At 36.6% G+C, this 20,305-nt stretch overlaps 1 protein-coding gene across 1 annotated transcript in view; it reads right to left on the reverse strand.

Moving 5' to 3' along the window:
• MPP7 (MAGUK p55 scaffold protein 7) overlaps positions 1-20,305 on the reverse strand; it is a 144,300-nt gene that overhangs the window by 16,095 nt on the left and 107,900 nt on the right. The window contains exons 10-14 of the mRNA XM_072329434.1: positions 19,575-19,660; positions 17,712-17,786; positions 16,914-17,110; positions 16,329-16,393; positions 7,254-7,292 (exon numbers count right to left, since the gene is read on the reverse strand). Coding sequence (XP_072185535.1) covers positions 7,254-7,292; positions 16,329-16,393; positions 16,914-17,110; positions 17,712-17,786; positions 19,575-19,660 — 462 coding nt within the window. The remainder of the gene's footprint in view (positions 1-7,253; positions 7,293-16,328; positions 16,394-16,913; positions 17,111-17,711; positions 17,787-19,574; positions 19,661-20,305) is intronic.

A 20,305-nucleotide genomic window follows, 5' to 3' on the forward strand; every position in this document is an offset into this window, starting at 1 on the left:
ACAGTATCAGGTGCCTATTTAAACTGAAGAATTAGGAATACCAATTAAATCATGACATTTGCAACAAGTTGTAAAAATAATTACAGTAAATTGTTAACATATTTAGATCATTTGAGTTTCTTACACATTAGTATGCATACACAAGGAAAACATTCATGCAGTACGGACTATCCTACCACACAGTACATTTCTATTAAGTCATCATGGCATACAGAGACATCAAATACAACACATGAACACGTCTGGCGGTTGAAATGATTAATGAAAATTAATTCCTTGAATAATTTTTTGTGCTTGACTCCATGCTGACACCATAAAAAAGCACATAGAACCTTTCCTGAAGATGTTTAAGAATAAAACCAAACATTGTTAGTTAAATTCCAAAACACCACAAAACATGTTAGACAATACAGTAGCCGTATTACAGATATGTTAGCATTAAACTGAAAGTTAATATTCCCATTAAGCTTGCATTTACAATTTCCAATTGCATCAACAATGCTACATCTCCAGTACCTATCTGCAAGACTGGGTATTTCAAATAACCACAAAGAAGATTATCACAGGCATTCTCAAGCAGAGCAGTATAAAAAGGCTTCTAGCACTGTGTTTTACAAACTAATTTGACTCGTTTGTTAATGACTACCTTGCAGTTTTTCAGAAAATCCTTTACATTAATTTTACCGGTATCTCTATAGCTCTACTTTGGTTCTAGAAGGACTGCAAAACTGACTTCATTATTTGGGAACAGTAAAGTAAAATTCAAACTACACTTTAAAACTACTGAAATAGTCCTGACACCGTTTTCCCCCCTGGAATATTCTGTAGGACAGTAAACATATGTAAACTTCTAGTGACCCCAAATTTTTCAGTAATATATTTTCATAAACTTGTAAAAACCCACATATTTAGGTGTTTGAGAAGTAGTCATATTACAGTTTCATCTTCAAAGGCCGTATCTGGCAAATTCAACGCTCACTTCAACTAATACTTAGAAGCAAAATCTTTTTGAGCTTAGTTACAGGCTTAGCATGTTCTGCACAGTTCTACTTAGCATAAATCTTTGCAGAATCTGGATCAAAAATCATGTTAACCAACTTATTTTGCTGCTGCAAGTCTCTGTATTGATGAGAATTCACAACACATACATACATGCAAATAGAAATTCAAAATATGAATAAGTACATTAAAAACTGATGAAGAAGAGCAAACATCCACAGTGCAGGACAACAGTATTTTTAAGAGTGGGACTTGGGCTGAGATACAAGAGTGACCAAAATAGAAGACAGGAACACATACCAAAATATACTGAACTACGCTGTTTTCTTCTGCAAATACAGAACACTAACACTGAAGTGACTGCAGTGAGGAAGGTTCTGTCAAAACACTGATATCTGTAAACACACCCAAGAGAAAGCCCAGGTGATCTTGTCCAGAATACAGTGAAAATCCATTAGGACTCTGGAAGAACCTGCTTTAGCAGAGGGGTTGGACTGATCTCTAGAAGTCCCTTCCAACCACTACAGATCTGATTCTGTGATGCGACGTCACCACATCTAACTGCATACACAACTGTATAAGGAAAGGTTAAAAGTAACATGAGCTACGAAAGGGGGCTGTAAATTTCCTGACATCTCATAGAAGGCTCCAGATTAAAAATCTGCTCTAAAAGCAGCCAAAAATTGTTTTGAAAATCGTACTCTACCAGCATCTACAGAAACAATGATAATTCTTTAGCATTTACTCCTAAAAAGTTGACAGAATAAAGAGCTTTGTCACAGCATACAACATCTACGTATCCACAGAAGATTCCATTCTTTGCTAGAGGGCCAGCATCACCCCGCTCCACTGCTGAGAATGAGGGTAGGCAATAAATGAAGCCAAACCAATCCTCTCTGTACCACTTTGGTTTTGGGCTTACAAAAATCAAGAGCTCCATGCCTCTGAGCAGCTGCCTCACAGCAGCACATTTACCAACAGCTCCTTAACTTCAGCTCAAATACCTGCAATCTTTTGGAAAAATATCCTTATTGCAAAATCTTCACGACTGATTCAATCTCTACTGTAAAGTTCTAATGAAACCACTTGTAATTTATTCCTCTTTTCTCCACCTACTCGATCCAGATTTCATTACCAAACCACCAGGACGTGGGTTATTCAAGAATTTTCATTCTTCCCTGTTAGAAAAGAACTGGCTTTGTGTGTGCGTGCACACTCGTAAAAAGAAGAAAAGGAAGAAAGCTTTTGGAGCAATCTTTAGGCTTTGCCCCTTGTTGCTCTTAGAGGCTACAGATAAAGCACTGCCAAGGTGCAGGTGACACAGTTCCACTGTAATGTGGGTTTCCTTAATGAAAATATTCAGCATTTCTTTGACCGAAACTCACTGATAAAATGAAAATAGCAATAATTTCCTGTACTTTAAGAATGTTCTACAAATTGATCTAGGGCCTACAGGCTACAGGAAAGCTATTACATTCATTGAAAAGAACAAACAAACACTGGGGACAAAGATAATAAAGGAGATTTTTCTGCAGCTAGTGAAAATACTCCGTAAAACTGAGAATAGCTTTGTTATTTGGAGACCGTTAATCTGAAAGCTGTTTTTATCTGTTCCTCCAAGCACATCTGTACAGCCCAATACACAACCCCAAGAAAGCTTGCTTTAAGCTACTTTCAAAACTAAAGAAAATGCGTGGGGCAGAGACAAGGGATGAGACTGCTTCCAATATATCCCCTATTTCTAAGGTACTGCTACTGCACTCCTTGAAACGTGACCCTCCCCCTCTGAAATCTGTGATTATATACTCTCACATTTGTGGCTTAACTGTACTATGACCTTCTGAAGCTGTTTTACCAAGAACTGTTAATAAATATTTTCTATTAAAATCTGCATTTATAATACGTGATAGGCAGCTACGACTGTGTGAAAAGATTAAGCTGAACTGAAACTACATTATACTCAAAAGGTAGGAGCACATTCATGAACAAGCAAAAAAGCACTCTCATAGTGACTGCACATTTCTCAGTTTAGGAGAGATGAAAATCGGCTTCATATATTTAAATCAGCTATAGAGCATTATTAAAAAAGAGAATGTCACTGTGGGGGAAAAAAAAAAAAAAAGAAAGAAAGAAAGGAAGATTGATTTGCAATAGAAAAATGAAGTTTCTATAAGATGGTTAAGCTTGAAAGTAAACTTCTAAAAGGGAAGAGAGGGAAAAAGAATTACTTGTCTGAGATATTTGATCAAATAAAACTCTGTGAATACGAAAGGAGTTGCGACCCAAACTGTCTGCAGAATATGGATATCAGCAAAAATTAATCTTAGCTGCCAAGAATGCAGACTATAAAATAAAAGGGGAAAATTTTGTGACTAAAGCAACATAAAATTGTGAGCATTAAGAAGCTTGCACCGGTTCTCTGGTTCCAGCTATATGACTAGGAGCTACTGAACATACTAACCCATAAACTGCCCCTGGAATGTAATGGGTTTGGTGAAATAGCTGCTGGGATGAAAATATGAAGAACAAATGCTCTCCAGCTTCAAATGCCTCCAAACCGTATGGCACTCCTCAACACGAAACAAAAATCATCAGCTGTTCCTAATACACTTAGGTAAGCGCCAACAACAATCCAAGAGAAACTATGCATCTCTCTGAGGTTAGGAATGTAAACACACAAACAAAGAAAAAATGACTAGAATAAAAACCCGATTCGTCTTCTAACCACTGGCAACGTACATCCTGACATTGGCACTGAGAAATCCACCTGGGATCATGCAGAAATCCAGACTGAAAACTGGCAATGCACAAATATTTCCTATCCTAAAACACTTCCAAAGGGCAACAATGTAAAATGCTGCATTTCTTTAGATTTAATAATAAAATCCTAAAGAAGGGAGCAAAAATTGTGACTGTGTTGAGTAAATTTTGGTTTAGATACACATACAAATCTAGAAAAGTAATTTCTCAAAGAGAAGCTGCTAAAAGGAAGTTCTGTGCTGTACATTCACATATGCTACACTCGCCAGTAAGGCTCCAGAATGCTACAGGGCACGCACACGTGTTTCCTTCATTTTCATTCACTAAAACAAGGAGCAAAGCTTGCATTGACTTTGTGTATTCTCCACTGAATTTGGTCTAAACTTACACGACTTGTAGTGAACAAATGGTGCTTATCTGTAAATGAACTCACAGGTACTTTTTGTATTCACGTGGCAGGTTACTGACAAAAGTAATAGTGGCACCCTGGTCATCACCAAGGTGCAATCTTTGTATAAGATATTTCTGTATATTCTTTTCCCCCTTCAAAATATTGGCATTTTTTTATACCCACTCGTATACTGAGTATTTCTGTTGTTACACAGGAACTGCACAAACACAGAGCAGACCTCTTACTCTGCCTGCTTCTGGGCTGATTCCCAGCTTGCACATTTAGGCAGGGTTAATAAAAATTTAGGTTATGTCTGGATTTTTAAGACAAAATTGAGACTAGTAAACAGATGATATTCATCTGTATTTACTGTATGTTGATAAAGGTTCAAGCAATGTAACTACATTTTAAGTTTGGCACAGACAAGGTCCTAATGTTCTCCCCAGCAGTTCCTCAGGAAATTACAGCAGAAACATCTGATACTGCACTGTAACTTAAGTACTAGAATTCGGTGAAAAATTGTGAAATTTATTTGAGTCACTGTAGAGGGGAGAGTTCAAATTAGTGGTATGATAACCCTGAACACAACAGACCTGATAACCCTGAACATAATGGATCTGAACCCAAACATTCTGCCTTCTGAAAGATGATTCTTCTATCGCTCTTCATGACCACTTCACGCATGTCTGAAGTACACATCCTTTTAGAGGAGCCTGGATATTCAGAGAGCATCCTGGTTCACAGATCGAAATGTGAACGCATGCAGAGCTCGAAACCCATTACAAGCTGTAACACTGAATTAAAAATGATGGACAAAAAATAGAATTGCGGTGGTTCACTTGGCGTGGTTATGCAATATCAAAAGCGGCACGAAGTACGGCTTGCTGTTCTGATTTTAGGAAGCTGTCAGTGCAGCTGTACTTTGGCAACTGTTTCTAAAATTTAGATGTGCAAAACATTCACCACACTTAGCTGATAGTAACTGGTCATATATGTGACTACAATGAGCCCTAAACACGAGGTAATGCAGCTCTACTCCTTCATTACTGGTGAAGGGAATTTGGACTGCCTTGTTCCTGTGAGATGTTATAGCACACAGATGGGCACACAAAAACATCCCAACCTTGGTGGTGTGACTCAAGTCCTTCAGAGACTGTGTTCTAGGCTTTGTTTTCAGTTTAGTGTCAAGACTTTACGTTACAATACTGAAGACTTGCCTAGAAATTTAGTTACTTAGTGAGCCAGGAGAGCCATAAATGCCTGCCATCTTTCAAGAATGCTCAGGATTCGCTCCAAAAAACAGTACTACAAAACATGGATGGACATTCAGAATACACTGATTTCAAAATCAGACAGATTGACTGTGAGGAAGCCTGATCCTTTCTTGGAGAGCAAAGAGTTCTTGCGTCTCTACCTCCAAATTGGTCCTAGCCTCAGATAGGTCTATTTTCTGTATATTGTTCTGTCCCGGCTCCCATCTGTCGCCTCCTGTCCAGCAGCACAGACCCAGCATGAGAAGGCTGCAGGGCTGCCTGTGGGCTGATGGCAGCTCTTTAACACATGGAAGATCTCTAAAGATAAAGCCATTACCTGCATTGTGCAGTTGTTCTCCAGTAATATTTATAAGGACTTTGCCCAAGTTAATTACACCTCATCTTCATTTTATGTTCTCAGCATTGAGAACAACAGCCGTTTCTTTATCACGACACCTCCTTCCTAAGTGATGGAGCCATGTGACAACCACATAAAAGTGGGAAATAGCATTAAAACAACAAATTTTGTTTTGCAGTCTTCCTACCCATATAAAGCAGTAACCCACTAAGACCTGATTGCAAAACCATGATAGTCTGGTCCTGACAATTCATGCTACCTGTACCTGCATTCAGAGAGAAACGATGCAAAAAATCTTTTCTTCTTCAAAGAAAATATAACGAAAATGTAATGCGGCCAGAATCAGATCCAAAGTCCAAAGCGCTGTTTTCCAAGTACGCTTCAATATCTCCACACAGTTGCAATTCAACATTACTGTAGTTGATTTACTAACAAATCTCAAAGTTTATTTTCAGCACAATCAGATGACCGTTAGTTACCATGTGAATGCATGATAAAGTTATACTCTGCTAAGGTTTTGAAAAGAGATTAAAGTTCTTTCAGTTAGATAGTTTGTGTGTTCCCAGTGCTGTTTATATGCCACATTTAAAAACAGCATACTACAATATGAAAACCATCTCTGCTTTACAGTCCTGGTTTAAGGTGTTTCAGTAAGCCCAATCACTTGGATGTACTAAAGCACTCTGACATGTTTCTTCCTGTTCCTCTTGCAGGAGGAGGATGAAAGCCTTGGGAAAAGGGCCGGTTGCCACAAAATCCACTCCATCCAGCCTTCAGCTGGCAGGAATTCTGGACAGTTTCAACTAAAATATTTTTACATAGCTTTTAAAATGGCACAAATTAAAAAGCTGAAACATATAATGGAACATTCACCTTTTTAAAATGTTACTTTTGTTTGAAATTTGGAATGCTGAAGCCAAAGGACTCCTTCCCTCCTTCCTGCTGCCTGCAATGATACATTGAGCTCAGACCAGCTTTAAAGCCAACTTTAAGCTGTTGGGTTGTTAAGACATATTTTGTAACGTGGAAAAAAAAAAAAAAAAAGAATAAAAAAGAATGACTACAAATTTGCCTTGTATTCTGACTGTGCCATTGCGTGCTCACAAAAGAGGTAAGCAAAACTTGGTTAAAACCTTGAAAGCACGTCCTTCAAGTCTTAAGCTTTTCATGATATAGTAACCTTTTTGTAGCATTAAATACTTTGCTGACATAATGTGCCTAAAAAGCCAGTATTTCTCCCAAATTTATATGTTTTTTATTTAAACAGTAGTTTAGTACCGTATTATTAACCAGATAGTGGCATACCACACTACATAAATCCTTTATGTCAAATCCAATGAGCCATTTTTGAAACCTTCGTATTCATGCTTTTCTCATGCACATTACAGACATTTGTATGCAGGTTACCCCCAAAAGCAAAGTGGACACAGTAGTTCCAGGGAAAAGGAGCTGAAAGAAAAAAAGAAATCGTCTTTTGTAACCAATTGCTCACCTAGATAGGATCCACTGTTGTGACCAGCACATTCAGCATCTTCTGGACGAAGGGTAAAAGCACACAGAATAAGAGCCAAGAAATAAAGCAGAATAGTTAGAAGCCCAGCAAAAAATACGGAAGTACTTTAAAATGACAACTGTACAAAGCACAGCATTAGAAAGCCTTCAATAAGCCATTTTCTTAAAAACATAAAACAATGCTTATTGTTTTATATTTTAGCTGAAGACGTTCTGGCATTTTGCAGCATGCACACTGATCTTTTCAACGTCTCAAGCGGAAATTTTGATGACAGCAAACATTCTACACAGAATTCTTGCGAGGTATTTATTCACGCTTTATCAGTTAATAGAGAATATGATGCTACTTAAAAGAAAGCAAAATGTATTTGATGTAAATCAAGCTTTTTCGTAAATTATACATTATCAGACTTCAGCTTTAAGTTTTGGCTCACTGGATTAGACAGAAAGGTTTTTGATCAAAAACACATCCTCTCATTTGATATGAAATAACCGTAATGTATATTTTTACATACCGGAGGCCCTTTGATCAAAAATATGAGCTACAACTTCTAATGTTTTATAAACAAAGGCCTCTTAAGTTAAAAAAAAGAAATACAAGAGATCAGCTGCTATTACTTTAACATATGCTGCCAGCATAACAGTAACCGGCTACACTCGGAGGGAAAACAGTAAAGATGATACGACGTGGATGAACTTTCTACCATCTCAGAGAAATACTTCTTCAGTATTAATTAGAAATGCAAGACTTCTCTTGGCCCCGTAATTAAGTCAGAACCACCTCCTTCCAACCCAGCCCACCCAAGCTTTGTACTGTTTTTTTTTATGATACTTTTCTTTACACATCTTCCAACAGTTCAAGAAAGAGGGAAAGCAGTTAAAAACAACAGTTCAAATAACAGATCTTCGCATGAAGCAACCAAGAGCATTTTGGTACTTTCATCCACTTTAAAATTGATTCAGTCTATCTGGTGGCAATATAGAAGCATTATACGTACAACAACTCTTAGAAACATTTCACTTTTTACAATTTAATTCTAAACACATGTTCTCTAAATAAAATTATTGGGCTATGCAGGGAAACTTTTGTACATGTACCTTCAATTTCCTCTGAGAAGCACAAAGGAAAAATAGGAAAGGAAATCGTTAAATGGAGTGAAAGCATAACTTAAGAAAGAAAAGTTAAATCTAAGAAGAAAAATGCACCTACCACACTCAACCGCTTCCTCATCTTAGAACAGCCAAAAAAACAAAGTATTATTGTTTAATACTTCATAAATAGGAAAAAAATGTAGTTACGTAAGCTACTCTAAAATCCTCGACAGCACCTATTATATTGAGGTATTTACCACCATACTGGCACCGCGTTTAAATTCAGTGTTTAACTACACCCAGAGTCAGAAAAGGACCTGAAAAGAAACTGAAATATGGTGTGTGTGCTGCAAGCTTCCTATAGGAGATCTTCTGCTTCTGGTAGCAGTGCTCTTGCCCAGTTGTCATGGAAGATCTCTTTTGCATTAAAGGCAGAGTTTGTTAATTCCACTTAATTGGTGTTAATCTAGAATTTCTAGGACTTGATACCATAAATGTGATCTCAGTATTTTTCTGCACTTTAAATAACAGTTGCTACCGCCCATGCAGCTGGGTTTTGGAGGTTTCTTTTGTATTTTTTGGACTGTCTATAGCTGTAGCTTATATAACGCTGAAAGAATTAGTATATTCTGTTGTTATTTCTCTGACACCACACTAATATAATAGGTCTCCTTAAGACTTTCTGTTTACCTATAGTAAATCAATACATTTCTTCCTCTTCAACAGTGGAAAATTTACATTTTTACAGTCATTTTAGGGCTAGCACAGAAAAGTAACATATATATAATGGATTTTTGTACACAAGAGATATAACATACTAAGGTCCAGATTTATATGGAGATTTTACCATCTAGATATTATTTAAATTTCTTCTGAAGCTTGGATAAATAAGTCTGAAATATACACATTTCTGAGTTTCCACAAAGCTTGTCTGCTGTCAGAACGTGAATATTCAAGAGATACTTTAAAACCTTTCATGCATGGCTAACATTTCAGTCAAAGTCTGGGTCAAAAGCCTCCTTTCTATCAGAGTTGAGAAGAGTTTTCCCATTTCATCCCAAGAAATGGATACAAAAGGATTTTTTGCTCGAGGGCTTATTCTAAATAAAAAATAAATAAATAAATAAATAAATAAATAAAATTCAAAAGACTTCTTTAAATTCTATTTACAATTTATCACTACTGAAGGTGACCATATGTTTTCGGTAGGCTGGAGTGGGAGAAAAAGAGGTATGTGCACACAAGTATGAACTCACACAACTCTGCCTGCATGGCTGGGAGATGGTGGAGCTACAGCAGCTGAGCTAAGACAGTTGAAAAGAGCCCAGGCTTGTGGTAGGAAAGGGAATGGTCTTAACTCATTTATTTAATTTGTAATTTAATGCTATAAATTAAACATGTTAGGATTCCCAAGTGAGCCAGCTGATGCCAGAAAGCAGTAGCCAAAACGTCTACAAGTTGAGGTTTGATTCTGAGATGAAGTTTTGAAATTCTACTTTTTGTCTTGTTCTGTTTTGTTATAAGATTTCCTTCTTAGTACTGCTTTTGGTTTGCTTGTGCTACTCCAAAGGTTGAAAGTAACAGACCATAATGAAAACCTGTGGGAAATAAGCAGGTCTTCATACCTTAATGCATCTATGAAGCAGCCACCACCACATACATCCCAATTCAAATTTCACCAGGAATTTTTCCAGGTCTGTCTGCATTAAAGTCAGACATTGTTTGGCAGTAAACTTTATAACTGACATAGCTCTGTGTGAATCTATTGTATGTATGCAGCAGATATTTGCAGATACACGTCAAAAGTTCAAAAGCTTGGAGAGATGGAAAATTAGGATTGGACTTTTAGGGCCAGTTTTACTAAACTGAAGCAGTGTGGGAATAGAAGCAGAGATGTTTATCTGAAAGGGAAAAATGAGGTCCTAAAAGAGGACATAGAATAAGGAGGAATAAATCTGATGGGAAAGAGGAAAATAAAAGTGACAAAAAAACAAAAACACAAACCAATGCAAGACAACATAGAACAAATAAAACACTGAGAAAAGAAGAAATACTGTTAATTAAATGTAGTGTGATAAGGCAGAAGGTACAAAGGAAATATTCAAGGAAGGGGCTCAGGAAACAACAATGAAGTAGCACCGTGATATAGATGAGAAAAAGAAATAGGAAACACAAATGCAATGAAAGCTTAGGATAGAATTGGTTTTATTTGTTTTAGAAAGTTTTCAGGATAGCCAATACGCTACACTGCAACAACGCAAAGCAGCAGTACGTACATTGCATTTTTGTATGTATTTTAAGTGAAATTTATTTAGATTGATGTGGAGGCCTTGTGTAGACTCTATTACTATAGAAGCTCACAACCTGTACCATTCCAGAAACTTCCAGAACAATTTGGTACATTTCAGCACCAGATGAAATTTTTTTTACTCTTGCTGAATTTCAATCATATTTCATCAAAGAATCATTTGAACGCTTCTCAGTCTGAAATTAAATCCAACAGCTCTGTTCACATTACATAATCCCTGAAATTATATTTCACTGTACTAAGCAAGAAATTGTGTAAGAAACAGCGTAAAACAATGGCCTGCATTACAAAGAATACATTGAACAGTTGATTTTTTAGTGATGCACCACACAGCAACTGACATTTATAATGTTTTGCAGTTTTTATCCTATAGGATTCTGTAGGTCAAATGATACACGTACGTTCATGTTATCAAAAATTTAAGGTGATCTAATTTAATTATCTCATAACATCATCAGATAACAGAATCTCTGCAATTTGGAAAATGAAGAAAGATAGTCTTGCGGTGAAGAACAGTGCAAGAGTTTATGAGATCCATTTCCACTTCTGTCTCATGTGACCTTGGTTCAAATGCCATCCAGCTCCAGGTTTCTGTAATTTCTCTGTGGCAGTAGGAAGTTGGTATTTGTAAGGAAAGAAGACTTCTGAACAAAGATGCTAATGTGCTAATTGAACTCTAAAAGTCTGGTGTATTTTTTGTTCTTAATCCTAACTACTTGCAGGTGGGCAATCAAGTATCAAATAGGAACACAGAAAAATACTGAGAAGAAAGGCATGGTTAAGCTTGTGCAGCAATTATAACAAGGCAGAGAGTCCAACTACACATTTATCCTAAATGTTTGGTCTTTAAGTACCAGTGGTACAAAGCATTCATTCTTTGACCATGTTTAAATTCTTTTGTTGGCAGAACACAATCTCAATTCACAAGACACTCATCTATGGACAAACTGGGTTACATCTTGTTTGAATGAATACCATTTGGATGCAGTTAAATCTTTCCTCTTGCTAACACAATGCCAATCACATACGGTAAATCAAAATTGAAAGTAAAATAGCTTCTAAGTCCTTGAAAAAATATAGGATGACTTTGCCACAGTTAGCATTTACATTTAGCATTACATATACAGAACAAATGTATTTTCAAGAAAAAGTCATGTCTAAACAGCTCTGTCTTAAGAGCTTCCTGCATACTCATATATACACACAGAGCATGGACATATGTATATCATAAATATACACACATGCATGCACTGCATAAGTTAACAGAAGTTGCTGACTATACTAGCATAAAATATAAAGTTACCACTAATTTTCATACCAGAGACAACACAAATATACTTAACAGCAACTGCTTTGAAAGCAAAATTATGCTGAAGGGGTATAACATCTTGGTTGATTGCTGTAGTTCATAACTGAAGAACTGCAACTGAATTATTTAGTTATTATCCAAAGAAATTTACTTCCCTCCCTCCCCTCCTCCCTCCCTCCATCCCCCTCCCACCCCAAAAAACAAAACAACAGTTGGTCAATGTTTTATCTACAAATCAAAAATTAAAGTAGGCTACAAATGTAAAAATTGCCATGTTTCCTGGCAGTGACTATTACAGTTAGAGCATGATTACTCTTTGTATTCAAGTTAGCAGACTGGGAACTATTAAATGAATGCTCTGTACGAAATCTCTTGGCACTCCTTGGACTGGATACAGTGAAAAGAGGCTTCACAGAGCCAACTCTGGCTGCAAAGCTGTGCCCAAGCTGAGTTCCTCAAGCCAGGAATTCTGTTAAGCACTATTCAGGAATACCATAGCAGCAGATTCCATCCGAGCTGGCCTTCAGCCATGGCTAACAAGCTCAGACACACTTCAGTGGATTTCATGCAGCCAGCACTGCCCCCTCCCTTCTACATCCCAAAGAACACTTCATGCCTCGTGTCAGTGTCAGGTGTATGGCAGGTGCACTCTTCCAGCACAGCAGGGTTAGTCCTGCTCACACAATCTCATGCATCTCTATTCTTTTACTTCCATTCCATTTATGCTGTTTCTTCTCATTATTTTTTTCCAATGCAATTTTCCCACAGGATTAATGCACAAGCAACACCGCTTTTTGCTGAAAATTCAGTGCTGTTAAGTATTGAGAGAAATGCTGAAAAGGCTTGAGAGGTTTTTTATCCTTTCATCACTTTTGCACTTGGAAATGACACTATCAATTTGTTCAGCAGGTCAGTACATCTAAATGCCACTTATCTCAGGCTTTTCAAACTTTTTATATCTTATTGAAATTACTGTGAGCACTTTCTAATCGTTAAGAAAAAACTGAAATGGAGTTTGTATGAGCAATTTTTGCATTCACTGTTTCAAAAACTTTAACAGAACCAATATGTTAATGTTGGGTTTAAACTGAATCAAGAATCAACTGAACTACAGTATAAGTACTGGCTATTGCAATGCTCTTGCATAATACTGTTAGTTGCACTTATTTGATCACTTCAAAGCCCATCTTCTATGGAGTTATGTCTAAGAGGTTGATGGGCAACTTTTGTCCACCCATTCTTCCACTGTCGTTGTTTCTTTTCCCCATCACCCTACATTTCTCCTTTTGTTCATCCTCAATACTACATTTCATTTCTATACTTCTACCCCTATTTTAAAACTATAATTGAAATAGAAAGAAATCTTCCTAAGAGTAAATTAACCTAGCTCCTTGCAGGATTTGAAGCATACTTAACAAAGCAGATCCTGATAGATATTAATGTTACTGTGAATATACTGTGACTATATTTCAGAGAGCTCTTCTAGTTAAATACAACAGCCCTCTCCATTTCCCAACACTGCCTTGAGGAGAGACTGGAAAAAAAAGTTCTAAGATATTTCTTGCATAAAATTTTGACTCATTTTTAGGTTAACTTTGAAGTAGGATACTACTTCTCTGGAAGCCCACCTAAGAAACCAGAGTTGATTCATATCATCTTGGTATTCAAGAAAATCATCATCTTCAATGGTTAAAAACAATGCCATCTATCTAGATTTACTCCTCATTATAAAATGTAGGATGTGGGGAGTGAGTTGACTAAACAGAGCAGGCTGGAATCTAGCACTACTTTCCATGTCTCAAGAAAGCTTCCTAGTACATGTCTCAGCCCCCGCAGGAAATGAACTTCTACTAGCAGATCTGCTGACATCAACAGATGTTTGTCTTTTGGAAGCTATATGATATTATCAGCTAGCAAATTTCCCTTTCCACCTAAATTGCTATGGGTTGTGTGGGTCTTACTACAGTAACGAACATCTCCATGTATAGCGAGAAAGATCTACCAATCATCACTTTTCTCACACAACCAGCCTTCCAAACATTGAAGAACCTTTCATCAAGTTGAAAGCCTGTAGCACAGAACTTTAAAAAAATCAGACAATATCAAGCATTAAGGACTTCTTACTTCTCTACTTTGATTTGCTAAATCAAATTTTAGAGGATGTGCCCAGTACAAAAAAGGGAAAATAAAAATGATGGCAGACTTTTCCAATTTTCTAACCTCTACATCCCCTTCCTCGCACATTTCTGATATTGGCAATATGCTGTTTGTTCAGATGAGTAATGCGCTGCTTTCCGGCATCAATTTTGGTATGGCATTTACTGTGCACAACTATAGACAAGACCTCCATATCTCACAGTTTCACATCCATGGTTGGTAACAAGAAAAACCTCCCTAACTTTAGAAGGGTGTAGATTCTCCCAGCATTCATGGAATCTTCTTGAAAAGCCAAGTGAGCAGAAGGTTTTCCTGAGCACAGCTCAAGCAATATTCTAGTCATGAAATTTTTCTACAGATGAATTATGGTCCGCAAAATACTTTCTCAGTGAAAGACATAAATACCCTCCCAACACTAAAAACATGTTTGATCCTTGAATAAAGAGATGGAACTCTACTCAGAACTCAGTGCTGCCAATCTTCTGGCAGATTTATTTGTGCTAAAAGCTGAGGACGAGAATGACAAATCTCCACTATTATGCTGTCTTTCCTTCTTAAAGAATCAGCACTGTCTTCTAGATCATAGTTGCATGGATTTGGCTTTGTTTAGAGAAAAGTCTAAAAGAGAATGTTAACAAGGATACTGTTGCACTTAAAGACTCTTGTGTTTTAAAGGAAAGGGGAAGAAGAGAGAAAATCTCCTTTCTTGTTTAAGGTTGATAAGACAAAGAAAATATAATCAGCATGGACAATAATAGCAGCCATAATACTGCAGGATTTATCTGGATTGTAATTTTGTCAATTCCAAATCAAGAAGAGCGAGAAGCACCTTGTAAAACCTTTCACTTGAAGGTCGCGAAAAGATGCAGTCCCTTATGAAGGGAATCATGCAGTGTTGCTGGAACTGATTCACCTCTTCACAAGCACCACTGCCCTCTTAACTGAAGAATCTTTTTCAGGGTTTTATCCAGGTGCAACAACAGTGGGCAGAAAGAAATAGATACACACTGGGACCAGACACTTTTCCAAAGCTAGGACCTTGAATCTAGAGAAATAATAGATTTACTACAAACCAGAGAAACTCCTCTTTGTTTCTATGACCCATATAAACTACAAATGCTATAGTTATTGTAATTGAGGGCTTTCAAGTTAATAATAGCATTAGGGCATATGATCAAATAGTGAAATGGAATGAAAGATAGAAAATGCAGTTTATTAGAGAACTAACACTGACCATCAAAATACAGAACACAAAAGCCATAGAAAGAAGTTAGAAAAACTGCAACAGAAAACTCAGTGAGTATTTAGGTTTTGTGCATTCAACTTTGCACTTAGTATGTCAGTGTCTATTGTTTCCCATAGTATCCACACTTGAGTCATTGCTAGAGAATAAAAATGGTTGGAAATTTTAGACTATTTTTTGAATATTTCTAGTTGAACTCACAAACATGTTTGTATTTATCATTTAGATCCTACTGCAGTGTGATAATTTCTAACACTGTCTGTTATGAATCTGTACAACTGAAAGAAATAACAGGTCAAGTAAAAAATGCAATAATACTTAAAACAGATGTTGATGTAAATTCCAGTGGAAAGAAAATATTTGTTTCAATGTATGCACTTTCTTACAGCTTATTTTTCTTACGTTGTGCAACTGCACTATTTAAAAGCAGAAACTACTACGGCTAAATTTGCTTAAAAAACAGTACGAAGTTGTTCCATAAAGCCTTGTAAAAGAACTGAGTGTCCTGACTTTTAAAAAAATCATGCTCCTTAATAAGACACAAAAAATTAATAACTATATGGGAAAGGAAAGGAAGACTAACCAATCTTTTATCTCCATCTCAATATAAATTTCATCATATCAATGCAGTCCAAATTATATAAACTGTTGAGCCAATTCTGCACTGTTTCAACAGGAAAAGAACACTCCTCAACCTTTGAAATTTTATATATCAAAACATTAATTCGGCTCAGTGCTTTGAAAACAAAGTCAGAGGGTTAGGAATAATTGTTGCTGCTGTTAAAGCTTTTCATTTTCGTTATCTATTTTCCTTTTGATACAATGTGATCAAGTAGCTATTGTGTCCTGGAGAAATGCATCCTCTAGTCACAACAGTGAAACAAACTGCTATTTTATAAGGTTAAAGATCAAGAATATGACTTCTTTTTCAGGTTTACAGACTTACATGATTTTCTGTTGGAAATTTTCAGTGGCTGAATCTGCACTTCTGGTCTTCTTAGTGCAAATCTCCTATAAAATGGGAGGTGGTAGGGTAAAGACACAAACTCCTTAGTTTTCACTGCAAATTTGGGATTAATAAACCCTTAATATCATGAGACTATGGCAAAATAGCCAGAAGACTTCATAAGAAATTAACTTTAAACAATGCAATCTACTTATGATGTACAAATTAAATTCTGAGCCTCACATTTTTGTAAGCTCTCCAAAATCTGTTCAGTTCTTATTTCTGCATAGCACATCAGTGTGAATACAGATACTGATGTGCTATTTTCCATATGTTTCCCCTTTCAATCTGGAGCAGTGTTATCCTACCAGTTTTTGTCATTATTAGTTGTAGCCAGACAAATAAGGAAATCCAAAGAATTTCAACAACAGGTTTCCAAGTTCAATTGTCTTGCTACAAATGCAGGTTTATCATGCCCTTGTAATCTATGAGCACACATATGACAACTATGCTAACTCAAACACTTGGAAAATAAGTGATTTCTTACTATAAAATATAATGAAACTATACTTCTCAGTAGCTCACCTCTCCTGGAAATGCTTTGAAGGTATCAAGCCTGCTCTGGGATTGGCATCACCTTCATGTTTGGCCTGCCACCAGGTTGCATCATCCTGGCTCATGATCTGAAGTACATCTCCTTTTCTGAAAGCAAGTCCAGCTTCTTTACAAGGAATTGCTTTATCCTCATTAGGATCATAGTCAAATAGGGCTCTGATAAACATCTGAAACAAAAAGAACTTTTTCCTTAGAATCAAAGTATTAGTATGTAATCCAAAGGTATCTTCTGTTTTTGCTTTCACTGTTCAAAGACACTGCAGTAAATATCGTAAAGCAATAAACATTTACTACTGTAAATCATCCTCATGGAAGTCTAACATCAGAAGTTAATAGAAATGTTTTACTCATTGCTCCTATAACCACAATCTCTATGTAGTAAAGGCTGCAAGTTCCAACTCCCAAAGTCAAAGAGAACTTCAGACTTTCCAGGGAACAGTGTGCTCATATGAGCAAGAGAAGACACTTTTGAACTAAGGTACTATGAAGTGCTTTTTGCCCACTGAATGATAGGAGGAATACTTGGAGGGAAGCCGGGTGCTCGCACAAAGTTGAGGATTACCAATGCCAACTTCACTGCTGCAGAGTCAGGGCTAAAGAACCTTGTTGCACTCACCTGTAAATCTAGCACATCAGTATCACATTAGAAAAACTGATGACTGTGGCATAAGAGACACTTTTGGTTCAGTCACTGAAGCAAACAATGCTGATCCTCAGCAATGATGTTTACTGCAATACCTTCTGAAATATTCTTGCATACTGGCCTACCTTGCCTTCCTTTGATGGTGTTTCTTCCTTTACACTGGGTATAATTTTAAATGTAATTGCTCCTTGAGACTGAGCCTGTTGAACATTTAAAAAGACAATGCACGAAGAATTAAATTGCATTTTTCGGAGGAAACTTAAAGGAAAAGAAAATTCAAATTAATTAAAAAGTACTCAGAATACAATGAGCCTTTCCTCTCTCCAAGTATGACTGATGGAGTTTGAAAGCTTCGCCATACAGAACTTTGAACTGCAATAATTACAAGTACCCTCTGACTGGACTGCTAAAGTCTGGCACCTGCGTGTTTTGGAGGTTCCACTTCTTCATTGAAAGCAGGAGCAAATGCTACAGCTAAAATACACACATATTAGAAGCTACTGCTGGACTCCTGGCACAGTTTGAACATCTCTGGAAAAATCTAAGTAACATTTCATTTTTCAGAAAAACCTGATAGAAAAATTCAGATACGTCCATGCCATATTTATCATATAAAACTATTGGGGGGATTTATTCTTTTGGCAAGTAAAAGAAACTAGAAAAGAAAAATATTTCTGAATAGGCTATGCATACTAAATGGAAAAAAAGCCCTCCACTATAAATCTTAAAACAAGTTAGCCATCATCAACCACCTCATCCATTCATCTTTCCCCGTATCCCTCTTTAAGTCTGTCTGGCTACATTTTACTTATTAACCACAATATATTCCCACTGCCTTCGTGACATTTTGCCATTGAAGGAAGTGCTAATCAGCTGGAGACTCTGCTACTATTGCATGCAGCCGACAAGTTTCATAAAACTCACAGAGTGCAACAGACAGCCAACGACTTAAGCAAAATGGAAACAGGCCGGTCCACTACCAAGTGAGACATACTTCTGCCTGCATGTCTGCGATCCAAGAGCTCACTGTTTGACAAACAGCAGCCAAGTTCTTATTTCACCAGCCACAGGACTGGAATCAATAATTCTGTTACTGTTGAACCAAGCTCTAACCAGCTTTTGATGTTTATATTGTACCTCAAGGAGGTAAATGGGGAAATTGTTCACACCTTTTGTAGTGCTAAGGCATTTTGAGAGATTTTTAAATATTAATTTTTGCAGGAAAATATTTTTCTTTAGGGAATGCAAAGCCATAACGCAAATACAAATATCACTGGGCTAACATTTGAAATGAATCATCTTGGTTATTGAATCACAAGAAACTGTCATTCAATGTAGTAGGGCAGCAATGAATTTATGTATATAGAAATGAGTGCACCATAAAGAGCTGCCATGACCCTCATCAGTTTATCTGGTGCAAAAATATTAAATATTTCTGGAAGAATCAAAATTACTTGATTTGCAATAGTGATCCTTAAGTGAGTAAACAGGTTGGCTTTACAGGCTGCGTTCACATATATCATATATAAATCTTAAGAGTAATACTTACAAATCATACTCTTAATATGGTCTACATACTCTAAATATGATTTACAAACATACTCGTAATATAATTATCTATTTTTCTATCAAGTACACATATTACAAATTCATCTTTCCTTGGAGCTAATGAATTATAAATTACTAAATTTATACATTTGAATCCAACAGATCATTACGCGTCTTATAAACTTCAGGTGATACATTGAGGACTGCAACATATTTACAGCCATGTGCTCATCACTAACTCCTCACAAGTCATTCGTTTTGGCTCATATCTGTTATGTGGAAAATCAGTATTTTTTTTAAAGAGAAATAGAGTTTTGTAAATGATTATACTAGAAGAAAATGCTTTATGTAACACACATTATTTACTAAGAAACACGTCAGAAATTTTAAGTATAATCACTTGACCTTCCTGAATTAATTTTAAAATGTTTGTTATTTACCAAAATGTGTATTATTTCTTCAGGTTTTTTATCATCTACAGGAATCCCATTGACTTCCCTGAGTTCATCACCAACATGAATAAGACCTATAGAAGGCAAAAATGAGTTGTTAAATGGTAGATCCGTATGACACAAAAAGTGCTGTTAACATTCACCTTTTTTCTTTAAGCTCTTACTTAAAAGCAGGGATATATAGTGAACACAACTACAGCTACAGTCCCCATAGATAAGCCTGAGATTGTTGATTTACTCACCTCTCTTCCTTCCTCCCAAAACTTACTATGATTTCTCTACGACTTTTCCAGACTTCTATACAGATGTTTGAAAAAATACCCATGCCAATTCTTTTTCTACTCATACTACTTGTTGCTACACAGCTGCAAGTACTGCAAAGATGACTTATGCTGTGAGTGCTAATCTGTGGTACGTTTCCTAATTTAATGATATTTATACAGATTTATTCCACTATCCCACCTAAGTGGGAAACATGGCTCTCTCAGGTTCTCTTCAATGAAAAGTGATACATTATGAATATAAGTCAGGATCTCCTGCTTGCATTATTGAAGATTTGGGGCATGTGAAGCTAAACACTGGGATCCAGGGGTGGTCTGGTATTTTGATAATTACCAGCAAAACTCTAAAACAATGCACTAATACAAAATAATGCAGCCAACCTGAGTTCCTCCATCAGTAGGTTGTAATACTGGCTTATCACATCACTTCTAAGGGGA

This window comes from Excalfactoria chinensis, chromosome 2 (assembly GCF_039878825.1).
Source record: "Excalfactoria chinensis isolate bCotChi1 chromosome 2, bCotChi1.hap2, whole genome shotgun sequence".
In the NCBI taxonomy this organism is placed as follows: Eukaryota; Metazoa; Chordata; class Aves; order Galliformes; family Phasianidae; genus Excalfactoria; species Excalfactoria chinensis.